General features: G+C 48.5%; 1 protein-coding gene across 2 annotated transcripts in view; it reads right to left on the bottom strand.

Moving 5' to 3' along the window:
• IGSF21 (immunoglobin superfamily member 21) overlaps positions 1-24140 on the bottom strand; it is a 227754-nt gene that overhangs the window by 118977 nt on the left and 84637 nt on the right. For both annotated transcript variants that reach the window (XM_037000178.2, XM_073233297.1), the window contains exon 2: positions 6569-6681. In XM_037000178.2, coding sequence (XP_036856073.1) covers positions 6569-6681 — 113 coding nt within the window. The remainder of the gene's footprint in view (positions 1-6568; positions 6682-24140) is intronic.

The raw sequence follows: 24140 nt of genomic DNA, 5'->3' as shown, positions 1-24140 counted from the left end.
GGCATGGCAGGTTCCTTGCTGCCTTTGAGATCTCAGCATCAATGAGAATTTTTTTCACCACCGAATCCCTTTCTATCCCATCAGCCTATTTTTATTATATGTGCTGCCCTTATCATTATGTGGTATTTTTCTTGCTTATCTTTTCAGCTCTTCCCTCAAGGTCAGCTAGATGAGTTCAAGATTTTGTTCTGTTCGTTGATGCACCTCCAGTGCCTAGAACCGTACAACTCGTTAACTATGTGCTGAATTAATGCTGAATGAGTGAATGGAGCAGTTTCCTTTACCGGTTTCCCAAACACCAGAACATGATTCCTGGTTTGGTCAAGTGCATTACAATCACCTGGCTGGTTAAATGTACAAATACCTTGAGGTTCTAATATTAGAGATTTGGAATGAGTAACTGTCAAGTAAGGCTCAGCCATCAGTATAGTTTCACAGGCCCCTCTGAAAATTCTAAGGAGCAGTCAAAGTGGGCATCTCCTGCCCCTTTACAGCCAAACTTCCATTAAACACCAAGGACTGGGCTGCAATAATTGCAACTCACACTCTGACCTCTAGGGGGAGCGTAAGGTTTCTCCTTTCCTTCCAGCCCCAGAAGGCGCTCCCTCCTCCAAATCTGGGAGCCGTGAGATCTGTGAGTTTAAGATCAATACGCGGGTCCAGGCGAGTAATAGGGAGCAGCCAGACTGAGTGACTTTCAGGTGGGACTCCAAGCCAGGGGGAGCAGAGGGGTGGTCCAGCCCAGTTCTTGGGGACTTTGGCCCTGGTCTCTACTCATCCCCACACGTGTATTTGCCTTCTTGCCTTTTTGATGTCACTGGACTGTAAGGTTCCCTATTATCATCATTTTCCATTTTGTTTTCAGACAAGAAAACATCCTCAAGGACTTAGACTAAGAGAGAGCCAGTGCCAGTAAAGCTACTTTGAAATAACTCCTTGCTTCAGGGAGAGCTAAGATCCATTGAAATGGCATAGCTGTGTGATATGTCCAACAATTGAAATCCAGTGAGTTCACCAGCATAACCACTGAGGAACAAAGACTATACCAGCTTAAACTGTCGTCTCTGCCCTTCTGCCTTGGGAATGTAGGTGGCTGGATGGAACTCAAGGAATCTGATCTTGGTGATCTTTCGAAAATACCTTCTACTCTTGCTTTAGGATTTCTGTCTCTGGATCCCTTATGTTACCAAGAGAGAGGGCAGGACAGCAGGTACCATTTACTGAACAAGTGCCATCATGTACTGGCTTGTTTGGTTGCTGACATGATCTCATTTAAGCCTACAACGTAGGTGTTTTTTATGCCCAATTTCAGACGAGATTTCTAAAATGCAGAAAGGTTGGGTCACTGTCCAAAATCACATGCCCTGAGCTCATATGCAGGTATTCTGATACCCAAGTCCCCTCTCTACCTACTTCACCCTCCCCAGCCTCCAGTCTCAGTCCTTTGTCTAATGGCCCAGAGCAGCCATAAACCCTCACTGCCCAGGAATCCAGCAGAGCCCCGGAGTGGGAGCTCACCCTGGCCAGGTAGCATCATGGAAGAGGCATTTACACCACAAAACAAACACCCAGGCACACGTCTCCCCACAAGGTGAAAGAAATAAGATAAGGGGCTCCTGAAAGCAGGGGCATTATCGCTGTTTGTCGATCTCTTCTCTATCTTGCTCTGTGGCTCTCTTTTCTGTGGCCTTGTAACCTGGGCCCAGCCTAGCTCGTGGGAACAAATCATGAAGGAAAGAGACAAAACAAAGGAGAGATGATAAAAACTGCAGTGAAAGGTTAAATTCCCATGATTCTCTGTGGCTGTTTAATGGAGTTCTATGATATAAACAGATCTTTGCTTCGCCTGGTGGGCAGGTGACCTCCAACTAAATGAGTTTAGACAACGTTCCCTAATAAGAAATGTACCTTTTCCCCTCATACTCCACAAAGCCCCCTGAGTATGCAAAGACCCACGCTTTCCCCCAAATAGACAGACACTATCAGCTGTACACAAGCTCACCTGAAACAGAAGTGGGCTAAATGGCACAGTCTGTCAAAATGCACACATGCATTTGTATTTACAGCTCCACCATTTGTTCACTTAACAAACGTTTTCTGAGGTGACTCTGCACTAGGCATTGTGGATACAGCCAGGAAAAGACCTGGCCTTTCACCTTGAGATGCTTGCAGTTCAGTGGACAGACAGGTGTTTGACATGATGCGGTAAGAGGTGGAATGTAGACCCACAAGGGGGAATCATGGAGGAGAGATTGTATAGAACTTTCTGCAGAAGTCGAGGAAGGCAACATGAGCTGAGACACAGTCTGGATGGCCTCAGTTTCTTCATATGAAAAATAGGCTTAACAATAGTATCTGCTTCACAACGCCAATATGAAAATGAAATGTATTCATGTACATAAAGCACTCGATCCAGTGCCTGACACGTAGTTACGGCTTCATAATGTTAGCCTTTCAGATCAGTATCAGCAACATTACTAAATGAGTCCCCAGTTGTACTCATTGGGGTGTCAATGGATAGAAATGATTAGGTAAAGGATATTATTTCTCTCTCATTTTCTAGAACCAAGTCCTGACTTTAATGCTGGGGTAGCTCGTTGTTAGGGGACAGCCTCCTACTGGCCAAGTGTGGAATTGCACCTCTATTAGCCACTATGTTTTCAGGGGAAAAGGAGAACTATGCGCATGAGCCGTGAACTTGGAGGCTGGGAAACTCAAGTCTGAAGAGGAACCAATGCAACCATAGGGAAAGCATGGGGAGCTGGTGACAAGGTCTGTGAAGCATCCCAAGGCTGAACAGAGCTTGATACCTGGCATTACAGGGGCTGACAACTCTCTTGACATCTATGTTTTCAAAGAAGTCTTTGAGAATGATGATCTCTCTTGCCAAGCCCTGGCCCCTACGATCTGGTTACACAGCCAATAAAATTCACTTTTCTGAAATTTATGAGTTTGCCCAGAAACTGGCTTGAAGAGCAGCCACTATTATTTGCTTGTCAGGAAAGCATAGTGTATTCTAGAAGCCACAAGGGAAAAAAAATTCAAATATCTACAGCAGGCTGTCCTATAAAATTTTCTGTGATGATGGAAATGTTCCATACCTGCCCTATCCAATATGGCAGCCACTAACTACATGTAGCTAAAAAGCTCTTGAAATATGGCTAGTGTGACTGAGTAGATAAATTTTTTATTTAATTTGATTTAATTTAGCTAAAACTTGAATATCCACATGTGACCGATGGCTACCATATACCATAATGACATCACAGACCCAGGGGCTCTGATCACATATACTTTCTTGAGTCTGTCTCATAATTTTGGCATCTTCTTCTACAAAACTGGCCAGACCATGGGGCACAGTGTCCGAGGTGCAGACCCAACCGCCTCCGTCCATATCCCTAAGGAGAAACTTTCCCAAATACGCAGCCAGCAGTCTTGTTAACCCAAATGGGTGATTCCTTTTGCTTCAGACAATTTCATCAGCTTCCCCAATCCACCCAAAGAATCCAGTCCATTCTCTATGTTTCTGCAAGCTCAGGACCATCCCGTAGCTAAGATGATGTCTTTAGGACCAGAGACGGGGCTGCTGGACTTTACACATGTTTGGGGCCATTTTGTGCCCACTAGGCTGAGCAGGCTGAGGCGGCCTCACCACAATGCCCTGCTTTTCTCTTCTAAAGGGATTGGAGACACAGCCCTGGCTGGACCTGTGTGATCTATTCATTTCCTTCCAAGCTGGGCTCTGTAAGCTCATTCACAGAGGATGGGCAAAGGAAGCTAGGGAAGCTGGGGAAGCAAACACACGCACAGAAAATGAACAATGCTCCCCAGCTCCCTGGAGATGAGACGGAGGGATGAAGCTGTGGGGGCTTGTCTGGTGGGGAAGGAGCCTGGGGCCCCCCACTGCTGCTTCTCCTACTCCTTCCAGAAGCCCCGCCCTAGCCTTGGCTCCCAGAGGCCCCACCTTAGTAAGCTCTTATCTCTCTGTACTCAGCTGATTCCTCGGGAAAAGAGGCCATTGGTGAGGGAGGGCCAGAGTGACAGCAGGCAAAGAGAGCTGGCAGCATGGAGCCACTTCCCTGGAATTTCTTCCCATCCTCCGCCCCCCCTCTCACCATCTCAGACAGGGCACATGGGCTCCCCAGTCCCAAGGAGAGTACCAGGTCAGCTAAGCCTGCTGGTCCAGCTACAGAATCAAAAGGGCCCAAGCATTTGGCTCCAGTGGGTGATTTGCATATGATTTGCATACATCTGCACACACACCCCTGCCACCCCTGCTCCAGAGGCCCTCAGTCAAAGGATGTGAAATGAAATAAAATAAATTAATTAGTGCAGCCTACCATATCCTGATACGCAGGGCCTGACACCCGTAAGAGATGTAACTCATTCTTAAAGCAGTAAATGGGATCACAGGCTAGAGTGGACGGAGATGGCAGGGCATGGGGGTGAACGGGGTTCTCAGGAGTGGGAGCAGAGAATGGGAGGGAAAGTCTCTGTCTGAACTGGAAACTGGGCCTTTGCTTCCTGCCCCAACCTTTACCTCCATCTTCAGAGGGCTTGGGGCGGAACCATGTGGAAGTCTGTCCTGGTTTCCGAGGTGCTGGTATTGCCCCCACCCAGGCAGGGAGATTTTCACCACTGATGGGGTAACATTTAATGCACACAGAAGGAGGATAGTTGCTTCAAGGACAGGAATGCAATGAGGTGCCCACTGGTATCTTCCTGTCTCCAAGCTCCTTCCCACCTTCATCCCTATTAGCTGCCCCATTGGGTCTCCATATTCCTGTGCCAGATGGGCAGGTCTTTCACAGCCCCTCACTCTGCCCCCATCTATGGATGGTTGAGGAAGAGATGGTCCCATTGTCAGCAGTGAGCTGGAGTTAATTTATCTCGGTCCTTCTGCCAGGTGCTAATGAGATGCTTGCAGTGTGTGTCAGCCAAGCGGTTCCCATACCATGTAAATATGCCTCTCAGTGATCCAGTTCATGGCACTACTTAACATATGCCTTGACTTTCTCTAGGCCCCCTTGAGCTATGCAGGATGGAAACCTCATGTAAAGCTGGGGCCCTGCGCGGTGCCAAATGTCAGGTTCACACCTGTGGGGCCCAGGCTACCCAAGCGCTTGGTTGGAGGGCCCCAGAGGTGATTCTAAGTGGAAGGGCCATGTGCTAAGATGCAAAACAATGATTTTGGTCAAAAGGAGCCCAGGTCACAGTCCGTGGGTGTGGAAACCAGGAACCAGTTCAGACGCACTATCACCAAACTGTGCCCTCCTCACTTCCCACCCCCTCTCCACATCCCCAGTCCACACTCCACACTCTGTCTGCTCCATCTAGAGCAGTTCCATTCCTCTGTACCACCCACAGGTTTCATTTGAAGAAAGGGTGGCTGACACCGCTGATAAAGGTTAAAGAAGGGTTGTTTTAGATGAGGGGTTGGTGACCAATGGCTGGTGGACCAAATCAGCCTATGGCTTGTTTTTGTACTGCTCATGAGACAAGAACATATTTTTTTAAAACTCTTTTCAATGGTTGAAAATAATAAAAAAGACGAATATGTTGTGACACATGAAAAGTATATGAGATTCAGGTTTCAGTGTCCACGAATAACATCTTACTGGAACCCAGCCATGCCCTTCCATCGACACAGTGTCTGTGGCTGCTTTTGTGCTACAACAGCAGAGCCCAGTAGTTGCAACAGAGACCATGGAGTTCGAAGATAGGGAAATATTTACTCTCTGGGCCTCACCAAAAACTTTTGCCACCCTCTGTTTTAGCTCATGGAAGAGGAGTTCCCCTCCTAACCCATTCCCAAGATGGCAGTGCCCTGCTCTCTGCAAACCTGAGCATGGCACTGAAAGACATCAGTGCCAAGTGGACCTCCTCCAGCCAGCCCTGACCTTGTGGCAAAGGGGGTCCAGGCTGGAATGCCCAGTCCAGACGCACAAAGGTTTCTCTCAGTGGCTGAAAAGGCCAACACTTGTGCCCAAGACCCTGAGCTGGTCCCCCTGTTGCCAACACCTGGGCGCTGGGCAGGTGGACACTTGCTCATCTCTAACAGCATCCCTTCTCAGACCTAAACTTAGGGTGCCAGATACCAGGACACGTCCTACATGGAGTCAGATTAGGAGACTGACTATCTCTGTAATTTGGTTTTAAGACAGTAGGAAGCCACCCTGTTCTCTCCCCTTCCGAAAACATCACCCAGAGCCCCAGGCCTGAAAGTCCACCCTTCAAAACTCCGTAGCTGTTACCCTGCGACCAGAGTCCACAGTGTTCTTAGTGGCTCATTCTTGGCATTAACGGGGTTTCCTTAGCAGAGGGCCATGTTAGAGATGCAAAGGAGACTTGAGCAGGACAGACACTGAGGGCAGAAGAGAAGGCTGAGCAAGGTGGTCTTTGAGGGGCTGTCGGCAGAGGATGGGGACCTGGAAGACAACATGGAACAACCCGGGGCTGGCTTAGGGCTGAAGACACAGCCAAGCCAGTGCAGGTGTCCAGAGGGGCTCTGGGGGCTCTGCCCTGGGCCCTGGCTGTGGGCACAGAGGGGACAGCGGCAGCAACTTACCCGATACCACACAATCTCGCGCATGCGACCATCCGTCTTGAAGTTACACTTCAAGGTCACAGCATCACCAGCCACCACTGGGGGGAGAGGCTCAATGTTGACAGTCAGGTAGCCTGTTGGGACAAGGAGAAAGGGACAGTGAGTGTAAGCAGATGAGGAGGGTGGGGTTAGCACCCAGGGGTGCTGTCTGCAGGGCAGTCTGTGGGGTTGGCGACCTTGGGCCCGAGACACGCTCACCACCCTCTTCTTCCTCCCAGTTCTGGGATCTCCCTGGCCCCCCTGCCCCACTCCCACTCTGAAGACATTTCCTTTAGGCATGGATTTTCCCCTTTCCCAAGTGTGACCTGCAGGCTCCTGGAGGAAGTGCCTCAATGTATTTCTTTAAGATATCCCAGAGGAACAGTCTTGTGGGCAAAACTACACCTCCACCCCCTCTTCAGAGAGTGGCTATACGCTTAGCCTATTATGCCCTGCAGGAAATACACATGCCGAAATGCCTTCAACCTAGCATTTCCAAACCTGTGCCATCATGGGTCCCTCTGCCACCCGGTAAGACCCAGCAGCACCCTCTGCAGCCAGGGACCCATGGAATCCACATCAGGATATGGTGTTCCAGGTGCCCAGACCCCTCTAACCCCAGCCTCATAACCAAAGTACTCCTGGTGAAAGAGGAAGAAAGGGGATGAGTCTGGGGAACTGCTGTTTGCTTCCTGAACCCCATGTCTCCCATCACACACGCCCTGCTGTCCAACGGGAGAGGCAGTTCCAACATTAGGTCATGGTGGGGAGGGGTGGCTACGGACTGACTGCCTGGGAAGGGGTTTCAAACCTCTGCAAGCGCTGGAGGATTCTTCTTGCCCACCAGCTGCCCCAGGGAGCCCTTGCCCAGCCCCCAGGAGCTGGGACTCTTACCCTGACACACCCCGGGACACTGCTGCCTCCACACCAAAATCCAGCCTGCTGAGGCCTCTGACCAACTCCGCCTGCCGGAGCCCATCCCAGAGGTCTGGGCACCCACTCCAGCTCAGCAGGCGACCTCATTCTTGGGCTCATCGTCCAGGTTCACTATTGGCTTCCCGCAGGCTGATGTCCAGCCATCGATCTAATGGGTCAATCCACTCCGATTGCCTTAATGAGAAAACTAGCCAGGATGGGTTCAGGGATTTCAATTGTGCAGGCAACCTGAGCGGATGGAACCCAGGGGCCTGACCCCTGCCGGGAACTTAATGGTTACAACGCTCCATAAAAACAAGAAAGAAAAAATACAAGAATCGACTCGGGAGGATCAGTTTGGAAGCTGGAGTCAGAATTAACCTGCGTGGTCTGAGGCTGCAGGTCCCAGTGCCCAAGGCACAGGGCTTACCCCGGGGCAGCCTCTACCTTAGGTCAGAGGTCAGGCTCCTGGGAGCGCCAGAGCCTGCAGCCTGCGTGGCCCTTGAACCCAGCGAGCAGAGCCAGGTGGAAGGATGGAGCTGCCAGCCCCCAAGTTTGCTCCCACCTGCTCTGAGCAGGCCCTGGGCCAGCATCCAGGATGCAGGATGGCGCTAGCCTTGCCCTGCCCTCCAGGAACACAGAGTGGAGGGACAAATCATAACACAGTCATACTCAGTGGGCAGAGGAAGGTGCAGGTTGTGGAAGGGGCTAGGGGAACCTGCTCAGACCAGAGGACCAGGGAAATTCCCAAGCCCAGCAGGGCCCTGAGCCATAACAGACAAGGAGGCTGCCCTCAGGGGGAAGGACCCCAGTGAGAGAGAGGACTCTGGGACAAGGTGAGCCAGGCGTGTAATAGTAATAATTGCACACATTTGCATGGCACCTACTCTGAGCCAGGCATTGGGCTTCATACACACTCATTCACTGAATTGTCATGATAATCCTAGGAGAGAGGAACTAGTATTATTCCCACTTTCCACGAGGAAACAGAGAGGCAAAGTAACCACCAAGATCACACAGCTGTAAGTGACAGGCCTGGGGTTCCATATGACCACCATGCTATATGCAGCCTCTCAAATGATGGGGGTGGGGAAGGGTGAGGGGGGGCTGGCAACACCTCACGTCCAGCCCTGGGGAGGAGGGGTGTGCTGCTGGGGGGCCATGACAGTAACCCAGGACCTGATCCTCTTTGCTGTCACTCCCAGTCTTGGGCTGACGCCTTAGCTCACCTTTCCAGTGGGGCTGCTCCCCGCTCACGTTTGAAGGTAAAGCTTAGAGTTGAGCATCATCAGTCCAAAGATGGACCCCCTCCCACTGGAAGGAGGCAGGAAGGACATGTTCTCGGATCTGTAAATCTTCCAGCCAGCCCGCGGAGGGTGCAGATGGCGTGTGCGTGTGAGGCAGGCCAGGGAGGGCCTGAAGTGCCAGCTTGCAGGGGCCCCGTGTGTGGGCAAGCTGTGAGGGGATTACAAGGTGTGAGGCCGGTGGGATCTGGGGGGAACGGCAGAAGCTTTGGTAATCGGTGGGCGTGTTAGGAGCACCCCAGTGCGTAGCAGATGTCCGGGGCAAGAGGACTCACAGGGGCACGGCGGCGTGAGCGCAGGGGACAGCCCGCTGCACGGCAGAGAGGGGGGCCCTGGGAGATGGGAAGAGGAAACTGAGAGGCGGTGCGGGACCGGGTGGTGCTGACGCCCTAGGACAGTGTCTCCCTGAGCGTATAGAGAATAGGGAACGTCTAGTACAGGTGTCAGGCAACAAGATGTTTATTATCAACTAAGTGTGAGAGATATTGGGTTAAATAAAATTAAGCATATTCCTTCCCTTCAAGACTTCTCACAAGCTTTCTCTTCTTCCTTCTTCCTATCTTGCCTTCATTCACGAAAAAAATGTATTGGGAATCTTTTCAATACCAGGCACTGTTCTAAGTACTGAGAATACAACAGTGACAGCAGGCAAGTGCTGCCCTCATGGAGCTGACGTCCCAGAAGAGAAAATAATCAAATGAATCAACGCTGAGAAATATGGCAGGTAGAGAAATAGGGCAAGTGTAATGAAGAAAAATAAATCAGGAAAAAGCAATAGAGAGCAATGGGGGAGGGCTGCTCTAGACAGGGTGGCCCAGAGACCTCTGAGGAGCTCTGAATAAAGGAAAGTGTGAGCCACAGTGGTATCTAGGGGGAGAGTGTTACAGACAGGGGATTCCACACATGCAAAGGCCCTGCAGCCACAGTGCGCTCAGAGTGCTCCATAACTCTCCCAACTTGGGCCATGGCAGGAAATATTCTCATAACATCATACACTCTGGAGCCCATTCTTGGCTGAGTATCTTGTAGGACTAGAACGAGGGCTGGGATGAGGGTGGGGCAGGTTAGATACGTATCATGCAAAATTAAAAGAAGCACTCACTCCCACTGCAGGACCCTGAGTCCTGCTTGCCTCCCTAGTCCCAGCCCTGCTAGAGTCCTTTGGGGCAAATCTTAAGAAACTTCTAAGCTGAGGCAGAAGTGACCATGTCTCCCATTCCCAAGGTCCCCCTGGTAGGGGTGGGGGTGAACTGCTCCTGGCCAAGGAGCCCCACTGGGAGCTGATGCTGCAGCGCCGGTAGGAGGCTCAGCTCTAAGGATTAAACCCCCTTCCCCAGGAGCAGGGCACTTTCTAGTTTCCCCAGAGTTTTCACTCCCGTTTTGCCCCTGGCTCTCCAACGACCTGTGCGCACCCTGTAAGATGCTGGTGTGGCTGCATATGTCCCACTGGAGTAGAACTGTCTGTTTGCACATCTGCCTTCCTTCTGGGATGCACATCCCATTAATATCAGCAGAGTATTAAAATACGAATACAAGGGCTGTTTTGTGAGTTTTCTTTTGTGTGGGCAGTTTCGACCCCCACACTACACTCTGACAATTTCTCTGTCTGGAGGAGGAATTGGGGTTCAGAGCGGTAAAGCACCTTGCTTAATATGGCTTTGATATGAGCAGCAAAGTCAGAATTTGAACCCAGATCTGTCTGGCTCTGTGGACCACCTCTTTTTGTCACCACCCAGAGAGTTATGCAATTTGCCAAGGTCATGTGGGATCCTGGGGGTAGCCCCCAATTCACCCCTCCATCAACTACACCTTCATCAGAGGATGGGGGCTGCCCACAGAGAGGTCTGTGGGTGGGATCAGGCCCGAGGGAGGGGTAGTGGGCAGAGGGGAGCCCCAACTGCCTCAGGGCTTGAGATCAGAGCTTCACAATGTGCTGTGGGGTCCCCGGACCTTTCCTATCCAAGGCCAGGACAAGCTTCAGATGATGTGTGGTTCCTAAGCCTCGGGTCTGGACATAGGCTCACTGGCCAGGGTAGGGAGGGAGAAGGCAGGAGACAAGATGACTTTCGGACAGATGTACCGGGCGAGGACTGTGTCAGCACCAATCAACACCTGGATCACAGGTGGGAAATCACCTTCTGAGACACAGACACACACAGGGCTGGGGAAAGCATTCTTGGACAAACCGTTTCTGCAACAAAGCATGGGATGGGAAGCATTCTCCTCTAGGTCCGACTAACATTCCTCCAGCTCCTACTTCATAAAATTCCCATCATCTTCTGCAGACTCTGTATTGGTTCTTTCTCTGAAAATTCACGCCCTCTTTCCTTGCTTCTCCCACCCACATGCTTCCAGTGAATTTGAAGTAGTTGCGTGGTTTGAGTTTCTCACTCTGCTGCTGGGTAGTGACCTAGGCGAGTTATGTGGCCTCCGTGGGGCTCCAGTTTCCCATGTCATGTGGGTGTGGGAGCAATCACAGTATCCAACGGGGTGAAGCCCGGCCTAGGGTTTTGTGCACCATCAGCCCTGCCCATGTAGGTGGGTGCCCCTGAGCAGGTGAGGGTGTGGGGTGAGGTGGCACCATGCTTCCTGAACCCCCAGATCTCTATTCCTGCCCATTTCCCACTGTGCAGTTGGAGAAGGATGGTCCCAGGAGAGAGGTGGAAGGAGTGGGGTCTGACATTTGGAAGCTGGTCTGGGAGCAGAAGAGGATTCGGATATGACCAGCTCAGCCAGACCTCCCTTCAGTGCTGGGATCAGAGTCAAAAGATCCACGTGGAACCCTCTTCCTAAGGCAGGGGACAGAAAGCCAAAGAGGAGGTCCCAGGAGGTCCCCTGCTGCCAGGACCCCTAGATCAATCCTCAGGGCTGGTGGGAAGGGGCAACTGAACAGGTAGGGGCCGGGGGGAGATGGGCTCACCCACAAGCCAGGAGGCAGTGGGTACAGTTGAAAAAGCATAAGAGACATGAGTTCTGGTCTCAGCTATGCTGCCAACCAGCTCGGGGACCTCAGGCAGGTTGTTTCTCTCTCTGGGCCTTGGTTTTCTCATCTGTAAAATGAGGGGTGAACTGGAATTTTAGGGCCTTCCACCTCCAATCAACCCCATGTGAGATGTTAGCTGAGCCTGAATCATGCCATCTTTGTTCCCAGTACAACTCAACGCCATTCTCCAAGAAATGAACCCACGAATTGATCAGCCACCAGCTAAAGACGGAGCTCTGTCTTTCTCGGCATTAAATTTGCCACCAATCAGCCTTGATGCGCGAAAGCCCCCAAGCGCAATATCTAGTAGCAGGATCAAGAATGGAGACGGATTCATCTTAACTAGGCAGTTCATTATCCCGAATGGCACCATCGGTCTCCCCTCTATCTCTGACAGCATTTACACCACTCCCGTTAAGATACATTTAGCAAAATTGCAGGCAATGTTTAGGAAGCCGGTGCCCTCCCAATGAGGTGATGACAAATAGCTCCTCTATCCAGAAACTCGCGTTGCAATATCCCAGAACTGCTCCTCTCCTCTTCCAGCTCAGGGGAGATGTATCTAGAAAGTCAGATCATGTCTGGCCCCACGGAGGACAGAGGAGTCAGCAAAGGTTTCCATGGGAGGGGGACAGGCCTGCCTTGATGTAGTGGAGAGACATAAATTACATTAGGGTGACCAGATGTCTCAGTCTGCTCAGGACAGAGGGGTTTACTGGTACACGGGCTTTCTGTGCTAAAACTGGAAAGTCCCTGGTAAAGCAAAACAAGTTGGTCACTCCAGACACAAATGCACGATGGCACATGGAGAGCCCTGGGTAAATAACTTAAACCTCTTTACTTATTTTAATAGTAAGGGTAACCATACCCCCCTTGACCAACCGCACATACTAGTGAGAGTCAATGTTAACCTCTTCCAAGGCACTTGACTCCCAGTGCGTATTCAGTAGATGACGGTGGTGGTTAAGGAAGTAACTTGTGAGATCAGCATTTGTCTTGGCCTTTCTGCATCCATTCATATTCAGAGTGGTTTCTCTAAAACGCACAACCTTGGCCTTCTTAAGAGACTGCTGAACTTCCCATTGCATCACAGAAAAAGTTGCAGATTCCCTCCAGAAGTGATCTGGCCTCGTGCCTAACTCTTGAGCCCCACCTCCTCTCACGTGCAGCGCTCTCTCTCCCCTCTGGGCCCTAGCCTGGGCTGTCCCTATGTCCCTAGCCCTCACTCTCTGCTTGGGTAACTCCTGCTCAGCCTCCAAGGGTTACTAGAAGTCTCATTTCCTCAAGAAAACTCTCCCTGATTCCCCAAGCTGTCCCCAAAATACCCCTCCTCCCCAACCACTTACGATTCTGAAAATTACTCGTAATGATGCATTCAGTGTACATTCGCCACTCCACAAGGCCAAGAACTGTCTCTATTTGCTGTTACCCATGTGCCTATAACAGTACCTGGGTCAGCGTGAGTGTTGAATGGAGGGACAGATTAATTCTTCCCATCCTCCAGACTGTCCCATAATTAGACTGGGTCATGCTCCCATGAGAGCCCACTCAGAAGCATCTCTTCCCTGCCGGCCTCATCTTAGGCAGCGCAAGCCGATCCCAGGTGCCTCCTGAACCTGCCTTTCTGGCCGCATCTGCTTGGGATGATGTTGGTGCCTCCTGGTGGTCCCTGGTGGAGGTCAGACAGGAGTCCCCCAGTGGAAATCAGCACTGGGGGGTGAGTGGCCGCCCCATCAGGGGGTCTGGGATATAAGACCTGATGAGTGAGTGAGCAGACAGCCCAGTGGGAAGAGTGAAGCCCAGAGGCAGCAGAAGCCATGGGTGGAACCACTATATGGCGGGGCGGGAAGCTGGGTGTCCACCTGTGCAGGATGACTGCCAGTCATTATCTTTTATTGCTGGTCTGCCATAACACCTCCTAACTGGTGACCCTGCACTCACCTTTGCCTCTTCCCACCTCTCTGACTTCATCTCCCCTCACTCTCTCTCCCCGAGTCATTCCACCCACACATGATGAGCCCTGCTGAGCATTACTACTCCAAGTATATCCCTACCTCAGGGCCTTTGCACTTGCCGCATCCACTGCCCAGAACAATCTTTCCCCAGATACTCACATGGCTCAACCCCTCAATTCTTTCTGTTCAAATAGCATCCCTGCTGTTCTCTCTTTGCCTCATTTTATTCTTTTTTAAAACATTTATTGATGCTTGAGACATACTTTTTTATTATCTATTGATGTATCCCACCCCCATAGCCAAGTAGGCTGTAAGCTCCATGAGAGAAAAGACTGTGTGTGTGCATGTATGTATCTATTTCAGTCTTTTTGTTTCTATTATTCAGATTGGATAATTTCTATTGACCTGTTTCAAGTTCACTGAATCTTTCCTCTGTCACCTCTATCTTGCTACTGAGTCTACCCCATGAGTTTTTCATTTTGGTCATTGTAGCTATTGGTTCTAAAATTTCCATTTGGTTCTTCCTTATATCTCCTATTTCTTTGCAGAGCCTTTCTATTTTTTTTATATTATTAATGTACAATTACTTGAACAACTTTATGGTTACTAGACTCCCCTATTATCAAGTCCCCCCCCATATACCCCATTACAGTCACTGTCCATCAGCATAGTAAGATGCTATAGAATCACTGCTTGTCTTAAGAGCCTTTCTATTTTAATATTTGTTTCAAGACTATTTGTGATTGCTTCTCCAAACATTTTTATAATAGCTACTGTAAAGTCCTTGTCAGATAATTTCAACATAGGTATCATCTCATCATTAGAGTCTGTTGATTGTCATTCCCCATGTGAGTTGAGAGTTTCATGGTTCTTTGTATGTCAAGGGATTTTATTTCATATCTTGGACATTTTAAGTATTATCTTACATTATGTCTTCTTTACATTCATTCTTTCAGTGGTGCTTGGAATTCTAACATTCTTCTTCAACCACCTGCTAGTATTTATGATTCAGATTTTTCAAATAGGTGTCTATACATTCTGTCCAAGTCTCATAGTTGAGTTAGTGGGAGATAAAAGGAGGCTGGTCTTTACTCCATCTCATCATTACCAGAAGTCCTTGACTCTTGTTTTTTAATCATGACTTTATCCATAGAAACTAGAACAATTGTTGGAACTTAAGAGGACTTCAACAAATATGTGTTGAATGAACAAAAAAGTGAGCAAATGGACATGTAATCTGTGCTTGGCAATTCTCAAAGGATATTTGTTACTATTCTCTCATTGATCACCCTTGCAGCTCTGTGAGATAGTGTCCCCATTTTACAGGTGAGGAGACTGAGGCTCTAAGATATAGGATGGCTCCCTTATGATCACACAGAACCAGCCGTGGCAGGCTTTGATTCGGAATCCAGAACTCTTCTGCCATCCCACAGAAGTCTTTGGCCCTTGCTTCCAGATGGCAATCAAGCTGAAAACAGGGATGAGTAGGGAGGTTAGGTGACCGAAGAACCCAAGAAAACTTGCTTGGGGTGGAGAGAGATCAGAGACCAGGTTAGACCAGCAGGACACAATACCTCCACAAGGGGGAGGCAGGATGACTCATGGCTGAGGCCATCTTCAAGTTGAAAGTCAGCAGAGGATGCCGGAAAAGCTCGAAAGATGTGTCTGAGAACTTTCCCAGGACCATGAGAAACCTGAGGTTGCATACGGAATTTGTTGTGCTGCATCCCTGACACACAGTCCTCCAAACCCAGCTCTGGACAGTTCCCTTGGCCCGGAAGTGCCTGTCTCGTGTCATTCAAGCCACCACTTTTTGATGCAGAGGAACCAGAGAAGAATCAAAAGCGATGGACTTCCGCCTTTCTATCAGAGGGCAGGGGCTGTGTCTCCCATCAGACAAGGAGGTCCCCAAGGTCAGGGGCAGTGTCCCACCTCTAGCATCTGGGAGTGCCGCAGTGATGTAGAGAACTCAGGGACCCTTCTCTCCTGGAGATCACCTTGGACTACAGCAAGACTTGACCTGCGGCAGCCAGTTAGGTGGTGGCAGCAACTCCACCAGCTGGATTTAAGACCCTGCCTGGGTGGAGTGTGGGATCCAGGGTCACATAAATTCCTCATGCCTCCCCCTGACCCTTTCTGCTGGTCTGGGATTTATCTCCATGTGAACAGGAGCTCCATGCACCACTACTCATGAAGAAAAGAGGTCACCTCATCTCATGTAGATAGATTCCATAATGTGGCACTGATGACAGCCTCCCTCGGCTCCCCATGCTGCATAATTACTACCATAATAAATATTATTACAACAAACCAATTACTGCAACCATATCTTTCAAGCAGGCACAGAGGGTCTGTGAAATACACCCTTCCATGCTGGGCTGACAGGTGCTTCCAGCCATGGCCTCCTTACTAACAGAGGCTGGAGTGAGAGGTGGGGCAGAGGGTGGAGGGGGGGCCTTTTAAGAAAAGAAAATTTCTGAGTTGTTAGCAATGAGGGAAAGCTAACAGCTCATCTGTCTCCAAGATGGATCAATTCATCCCTTCAAATAGTTCTCAAAGCTGTCTCTGCTCTGCACCAATCCCGCCTTAGTTTGGACCCTTAAAGTTCCTCCCCGAAACCCTGAACATCTGGCTTGCTGGCCTCCAGCCTTCATTCAGACTTGTTCCTCCAATGCACCCACCACACTGGAGTCTCAGTGATATTTCTAGAATGCAAATATGGTGGTGTTGTCTCGCTGGTTAATGCCATTCAATTTCCCCACCCCACTGCTTTCCGATTCAGGATCATGTTCAGACTCTGTCATGGATAACTGGATCCCTAATGATCTTGCCTCTCTCAGCCTTTCAACTCAATCAGCCTTTCACGGTGTTTGGGCCACCTTGTAACCCTTCCAGATTCCCTCAAGTTCTTTTTGACTGTGCCATTTCTTCTTCCTGGAATACCCGTCTCTTCTGGGCAAAACCTAGGGAAATTTATAGATGCCCTTCAAGGTTCAATGCAACGGTCACCTCTCCTTTATTTACATGAGTCTGATAATCCCTCTTCTGAGCTCATAGCCCCTTGTAAACATCTCAATCATAGCCCCTCCACATCATATTGTAACACAACCTGTGGTTCTTTGTGTATGTCTCTACTCTCAGACTGGGAGCTTCTTAATGTGGGGACCTGGTGTGCATCTTTGGTTCCCTGGACGGAGTTTGGCACATGGTGGGTTCTCAGCCAGTATGCTGCACAAATGAAGTAATGCATGAGCCATCACATGAACAGTGCCTGTTACAGGGCTGGGTGAGCCATGTAGCCCTAGACAAATGTGGATTCCACTGTAGCCTAGCTCACTGATGTCACACGCTGGATCCAAATCCTTCTTTGTCTCCCCGCTGCCTTTGGGATGGAGTTCAAACTCTCCCCCTCGGGCTCATGGCCTGCCTCCACCTCAGCTCATCTCTTGTCCCTCTGCCTTTTGCATACTCAGCCTTAGCCATCATGAATTCCTTAGAGTTCTTCAACTACGCCAGCCTTTATCTGGCTGCTGGGTCTATGCACCTGCTGTCCTTCTGCCTGGAACACCTCCATCACCCTACCCCATTACTTTGATATACCCGTCAGGTCTTGGCCTAGACATCACTTACCTAGAGGCCTGAACACAAATCAATATTAAATAAACAAACGAATGATAAATAATACATATGTCATGACACACACCCCAACTTCACCTACCCCACACTCAGCGCCCCAAAACCTGGGTTAAGTGTCCCTCTCACAGCATCCACCACAGCCCTAACACGTCGCATGGTGACACTCTTTTTTGCCAGTCTGTCTCCCACCACCATGGCCTGTGAGCCCCTGGAGGACCGGAAACCTGCTGCTGGCCACACTCAGCATGCTGTTGGCATTGAGGTTACGTTTCTTGGATGAATGAATGAATGGATGAATGAATACATTCCACAGGTATCTTCAGCTGGCCCAGCCTCAGTCATAACACCCAATTCTGCTAGGGATGGAAGGTTTTTGCCTTGTTGGAGTGTGGATTTCCTACCCTAAATTTGGGTCATAAAAGAACATTCACCATCAATAGAACAAAAAGGTATCCTACAGTATGGGAGAATATATTTGAAAATGACAGATCCGATAAAGGGTTGGCATCCAAAATATATAAAGAGCTCACACACCTCAACAAACAAAAAGCAAATAATCCAATTAAAAAATGGACAGAGGAGCTGAATAGACAGTTCTCTAAGGAAGAAATTCAGATGGCCAACAGACACATGAAAAGATGCTCCACATCGCTTGTCATCAGAGAAATGCAAATTAAAACCACAATGAGATACCATCTCACACCAGTAAGGATGGCTGCCATCCAAAAGACAAACAACAACAAATGTTGGCGAGGCTGTGGAGAAAGGGGAACCCTCTTACACTGCTGGTGGGAATGTAAATTAGTTCAACCATTATGGAAAGCAGTATGGAGGTTCCTCAAAATGCTCAAAATAGAAATACCATTTGACCCAGGAATTCCACTTCTAGGAATTTACCCTAAGAATGCAGCACTTCAGATTGAAAAAGACAGATGCACCCCTATGTTTATCGCTGCACTATTTACAATAGCCAAGAAATGGAAGCAACCTAAGTGTCCGTCAGTAGATGAATGGATAAAGAAGATGTGGTACATATACACAATGGAATATTACTCAGCCATAAGAAGAAAACAGATCCTACCAATTTGCAACAACACGGATGGAGCTAGAGGGTATTATGCTCAGTGAAATAAGCCAGGCAGAGAAAGACAAGTACCAAATGATCTCACTCATATGTGGAGTATAAGAACAAAAGAAAACTGAAGGAACAAAACAGCAGCAGAAGTACAGAACCCAAGAATGGACTAATAGTTACCAAAGGGAAAGGGACTGGAGAGGACGGGTGGGAAGGGAGGGATAAGGGCGGGAAGAAAAGAAAGGGGGCATTACGATTAGCATGTATAGTGTTGGGGGGGCACGGGGAGGCTGTGCAACACAGAGAAGACAAGTAGTGATTCTACAGCATCTTACTATGTTGAAGGACAATGACTGTGAACTTGGTGACAAGTAGTGATTTTACAGCATCTTACTATGTTGATGGACAGTGACTGTGAATGGGGATCTGGGGGGGGACTTGGTGAAGGGGGGAGCCTAGTAAACATAATGTCCTTCATGTAATTGTAGATTAATGATACCAAAACAAATAAATAAAAAAAAAGAACATTCAGAGGGGGGTGACCCACCCTCAGACTCCTCCCAGCTCAGCTCTGGGCCACCAGGGACTTCGAGTGTTTTGTAGTCTTTGCAAGGAGACGTGCCTGATACTTTAAGGTGAACATCCCCTGCCCCCATATCCCAAACTCTTGTGAAATATTCTCCCTTGGTGATCTCCAGGCAGCTAATCAAATTTCTCTGTCAGAGGCAATATATGCTCCAAAGCTTGTAGTATTAATGTATTATTCATGACATATATATTATTTATCATTAGTTTGTTTATTTATTATTAATTTGTGTTTCATTATTGATAATGATGTGGTGATACTATTAATAAGAAGTCTTGGGAAGGTTGTTCTGGGACCCTTTGCAGACCCCTGATTCTCCTCCAGTTTCCTGGAGAGCCAGCTGTGGGTCATTTTTCTTCCCATTTTATGGATTGGAGACACTGAGGACAGAGGAGGGCAGGCTTTGTTCAATCTGTCCTCTTGCCTCTGAGATGTAAGCCACAGAAGCTGATGGGACTGGTTAGAAACCTCATTAGGCAGCATGTCCTGGGTTGACAAAAGGGCCAAGGGCACAGATTCCTGAAAGGTGCTGATGCTGGACCTGCTGATCGTCTCCATCTGAACCTCTGATCTTCTGCTTGTCTCAGGCTCCTTTGCCCAAGTTCACACTGGGTTCTGAAGCTGTCTTTGCTTTCTATTATACACAATGGCAGCTCTGTGCTATGTGTGTGCCCCCAAACTCACACAGACTTTTGTTTGCAGCCCAAACCCCATTTCCTTTTCCTCCGGGCACTCAGCCAAACTACATTTCCCAGCTTCCCTTGCAGTTTGGGGGGACCATGTGACTAAATCTTGGCAGGGGAGTAATGCTTCCACAACTGGCCCAGAGAAACCTCCCAGGTCATTCTCTCTCTGCTTCAGCTGCCTGGGTGGAGAGGGCACAGAGGACCTAGAGGCGGGCAAGCCACACGACTGGAAGGACCTGGGTACTTGAATGATATCCTCCCACAGTCCCTGATGGACAGTGACAGGAAGGAGAAATAAATTGTTACTGTGTTAAGCTGCTGAGATTTTGCAGTGCTTTGTTATATAGTTAGTTATATAGCTACTATAGTATATATAAAATAGTATATAGTTACTATAGTATATATAAAATACTATACAGCTACATAGTAAATACTTATTCTACTAATACATTCCACTAATATATTGCACGTAGTAGGTACTCAGTAAGTTCTTGGCAGAAAAAAGTGAACGGACAGATACATGAATAAGCAACAAAATTAATCAATAGTTCCGGCTACACTGTCACTGAGTTGTCCCAAACCAAGGTCCCCCATCACAGAGTATCAAAGGGGAACGGCTTCACGGTCTCAAATAGAAACCCTTTTGTTGTATAGATGGGTAAACTGAGGCCTGGAGAAGGGAAGGGCTTTGTCCAAGTCACAGAGACAATTAACAAATAATTAAGACCAGGACCCAAGTCTCCTGAAGCATAGTCCTGCAACTCTTCTGCCACACCATTGTCTTCTCTTTGTCCCTCATCTGAGAGCTTACCATCACCTTCTGGAACTTTCTCTTGTGGGTGGGTTAGGGGAACCACCATTTCTTTATCCCTGGGCCAGTCCAGCATCCAAACAAAAGCTGGAACTGCTGGGAGGGAGGAATGACGAGAGACTGAAGTGTTGGGGATGCCCATGAGATGCCCTGACAAGCCCCAGCTGTCTCTGTAGTGACCCCTCCAGGCCCAGTGCCCACCAGGTCAGGGCTGTGCAGCCAACAGTCGGGAGCCACAAGCCATGGTGGGGAGGGAAGAAAGACAGAGACCCAGGCAATGGAGGCAGTAAGATGAGGAAATACAGGGAAGAGTGATCTGAAAACTCCATTGGAAGTTGGCCTCCTTCTTCGTGTGGGGATATTGTCAGGGGCCCTGCTGCCGAGAGGTTAGGACCTGGGGCTTGGGGACCAGACGGACTTGAGGCAGCTTTTGGCTCTGCAACCAAGAGTAACTCATTTCACAGCTCTGGGCCTCAGTTTCCACCTCTGCCAGATGGGGGTAATATTCCCCACCTCTTAGGGCTGGGAGGGGTGGGGGAAAGGCAGACGCAGGGAGGCAGCCCAGGCAGGGAGCCTAGCACAGTGTCTGGCAAGTGGGGACAGTGCTGGCACAGAGAGCCTGGGTATCACTCCCTGCCTCAGCCACCCCTTTTCCATGTGCTCCATTCTCTTCTACCAGCAAGACTGCTTTGAGGAGTTCACTAGAAAGCTTTGGGGCAGATGGCCCCTGTTTGAGATAAGCTTCAGGAGCACAGAAGCTGAGAAATTACTAGTGGAAGCTGTTTTGTTTCCTCTATGGAGATTTTTGAAGCAAAGCAGAGGGCCTGGCATCCTCTGACATCACTCAGAAAATCATGAGGACAGATTTGAGAGCCACAGGAGGCTTCTCTGACTTAGGATAGAACTTAAAATATGGATGATAGGTTATTAAGGAATATTTTAAAAGAAAAATAGTTATTACTCAAGGAACACAGTCTAAGCTAGGTTATAAACTGGCCTTAATCAGTAAAATGAGGCATCTTAATGAAAAAAATTACAATTTAAAATAGACTTACATTAAATAATAATGCCTCATAAACACAGAAGTCCTTTAGCATGTAAGAATTAATTGCTGGACTCAGAAGTTAAAGGCACATAAAGGAATCCTTAATTTTTTGGTATTTTATTTTTCTCTCCCAAAAAGGCAATCTGAATTAGACTAGATTTCCTCACTTTGGCACCAAAAGGTCTGGTCATTTGCAAAGGGAATTGGCTAACGATTCTGTTTCCTTCAGCCCATTATTTTAAGACATGCTCTGAATGAAGCGTGGCTTTGCTTGCTGGATGCGTGTCAGTTTTAAATAAACTCAGGTGGCGGAGTTCTCCCACTGATGAATTAAGGAATGGGGTCCTTTTGCAGAATTGAATCCCTGAGTTCAGATTCTGCAAACTGGAAAGCTTGGTTGTCTGGACACCAGCCTTCCTAGTCCAGTGAGATTTCACAACTTCATTCTAGTAGCCACTACAAATAGTACTATAAAGCAGAATGGTCTCAACCAGGGATGATTTTTGCCATCCCACATTTGGTGATGTCTGGAGACATTTTGAGTTGTCACAACTCGGTGGGGGAGGGTTGCTACTGGCATCTATTGGGTACAGGCCACGGATGGTACCAAATGCACTACCATGCACAAGATGCCCCCCCTACACCAAGAATTGTCCAGCACCAGATTCAATCGCGCCAAGGTTGATAAATCCTGAAGTGAAGGAGGAGAAACCCTGCAGTGAAAGCAAACTTCTGGTAGGTATGAATATGTGCATCAGGAATTCACGGGCACAGAGATGGAGAGAGTCTCCAAACATCAGGACCAGCCACCTGAAGCCAGGAATGTGGGTTGCTGAAAAATTCTCCCTCAATGTGATCCCAGGGAGCAGCTGGGCCTATCAGCTGACTTCCACCCAGCCTTCTTTACCACTGAAATGGATCGATTCACTCCATCAGAGTATCTTTCCTGCCCTCCGGAACCTATTTTGATTCTGTGATATGCGAATCCTAGAAGAAAGTTTTTTTTTTTTTACGGTCACCCTTGACAAAATGCATTTATTCTGCAGAGCAAAAGACGCCTAGCTCACAAAGGAGAGCGCCTGCGGGGCTCCCTCCTCCCCAGGGAGTGCTCAGCACCTCCCTTCTTGCTAATCTTGCTCTGCCTGCTTGGCAGGAGAAGCAATCTGGCCTTCATATTAATACTTTATTAAATGCACACGTCCTGCAAGATAAACATCAGCCTATTACAGTTGTTCGGTTATAGAGTGCCTGCTTGTCACCCGAAGGCTATTTGGGCCCGATTTGCTCACCATCTAACTTCTTCCTGCTGGAGGCCAAAGAACAGATTGCAGACATCTTATTGAGTGGAGGGGGTAGTGGGGAGCAAGTGGGTTGGGGTGGGGTGAGAAGGAGACATTTTATTCTCACCCTCCAGGGCTCTAGGCTTCCTGCTTCCTAGTGAAGACGGAAAGGCCTGGGGCCTTTAGGCAAGAGATGCATGGACCATGTCTGGGCCCAGTTTGTCAGTGGGGGCAAAGAATTCAGGAACAGGACAGGGCACGTTCCAACAACTGCACAGTTCAAGTTTGACTTATGAAAGAACAGTGAGCCTACTGTGTGCAAGTATTGAGTAAGCCCTGCCCCAGACCAGCCAACCTTTCTGATTAATAAAGAGTTTGAGGCCGACCATGAAAAGAGGGTGGAATCTTGCTCTGCCACTTCCTAAGTTTGAACTTTTGGAGTATGAAGCTTCAGTCTTTTTGTCTATTAAGTAGGAATCCTGATGCCTACGTCCCAGAACTAGAGAGAATAGATGTATAGTGCTAATGTGACACTCAGTGCATGGTTGATGCTACACTTTAGAATGACCATATTCCTTTTTAAAGGTATAATTTATAGTAAAATGCACAAATCTTAAGTGTACAACTCAATGAATTTTTACATATTACTCACCCATGTAACCACTACCCAGATCAAAATGTAGAACATTCCAAGCACTCCAGAAAGTTCCCTCGTTCTCCTCACCAGTCGCTGCCCCCAACCCCACGGATAACTTCTGTTCTGGCTGCTCCATCATAGATTAGTTTTGTTTCTTCTTGACCCTCATATAAATAGAATCATGCAAAATGTGCCCTTCTGTGTCTGGCTACTTTTTCTTGGCTTAGTGTTTTTAACATCCTTCTATATGTTGCATTTGTATAAGAAAAAAAGTAGTATTCTATTATATGAAATACCGTAATTCACTTATGCATTCTATAATTGAGAGGCATTTAAGTGGTTTTGAGTTTGGGAATATTATGAATAAAGCCTATTATTATAGTTAAAATATGAATCCTAGACCCAAGAGACAACTGGTCAACCTCTTTCTTACCAGGGGAACTGATTTCTGCCAGGCAAGGAGGCAGGGCATAACCCTCTGCTGGGTAATGAAGAAAATGCTCAGCTGAAGCATACTCACTCAATCCTCTAAGACCCTTGTCCTTCCTCCCAGGGGCACTCGGGGCATGTCTTAAGGATGTTGGCCACCTACTTGCCTTTAACACGAAGCTCTTCTACTGTCTCTCTCCTAAGGGCATGCC

This window comes from Manis javanica, chromosome 4, assembly GCF_040802235.1.
Source record: "Manis javanica isolate MJ-LG chromosome 4, MJ_LKY, whole genome shotgun sequence".
Classification (NCBI taxonomy): Eukaryota; Metazoa; Chordata; class Mammalia; order Pholidota; family Manidae; genus Manis; species Manis javanica.
Note: the sequence above shows the minus strand (reverse complement) of the source record. Positions and strands in the feature narration are given on the sequence as shown.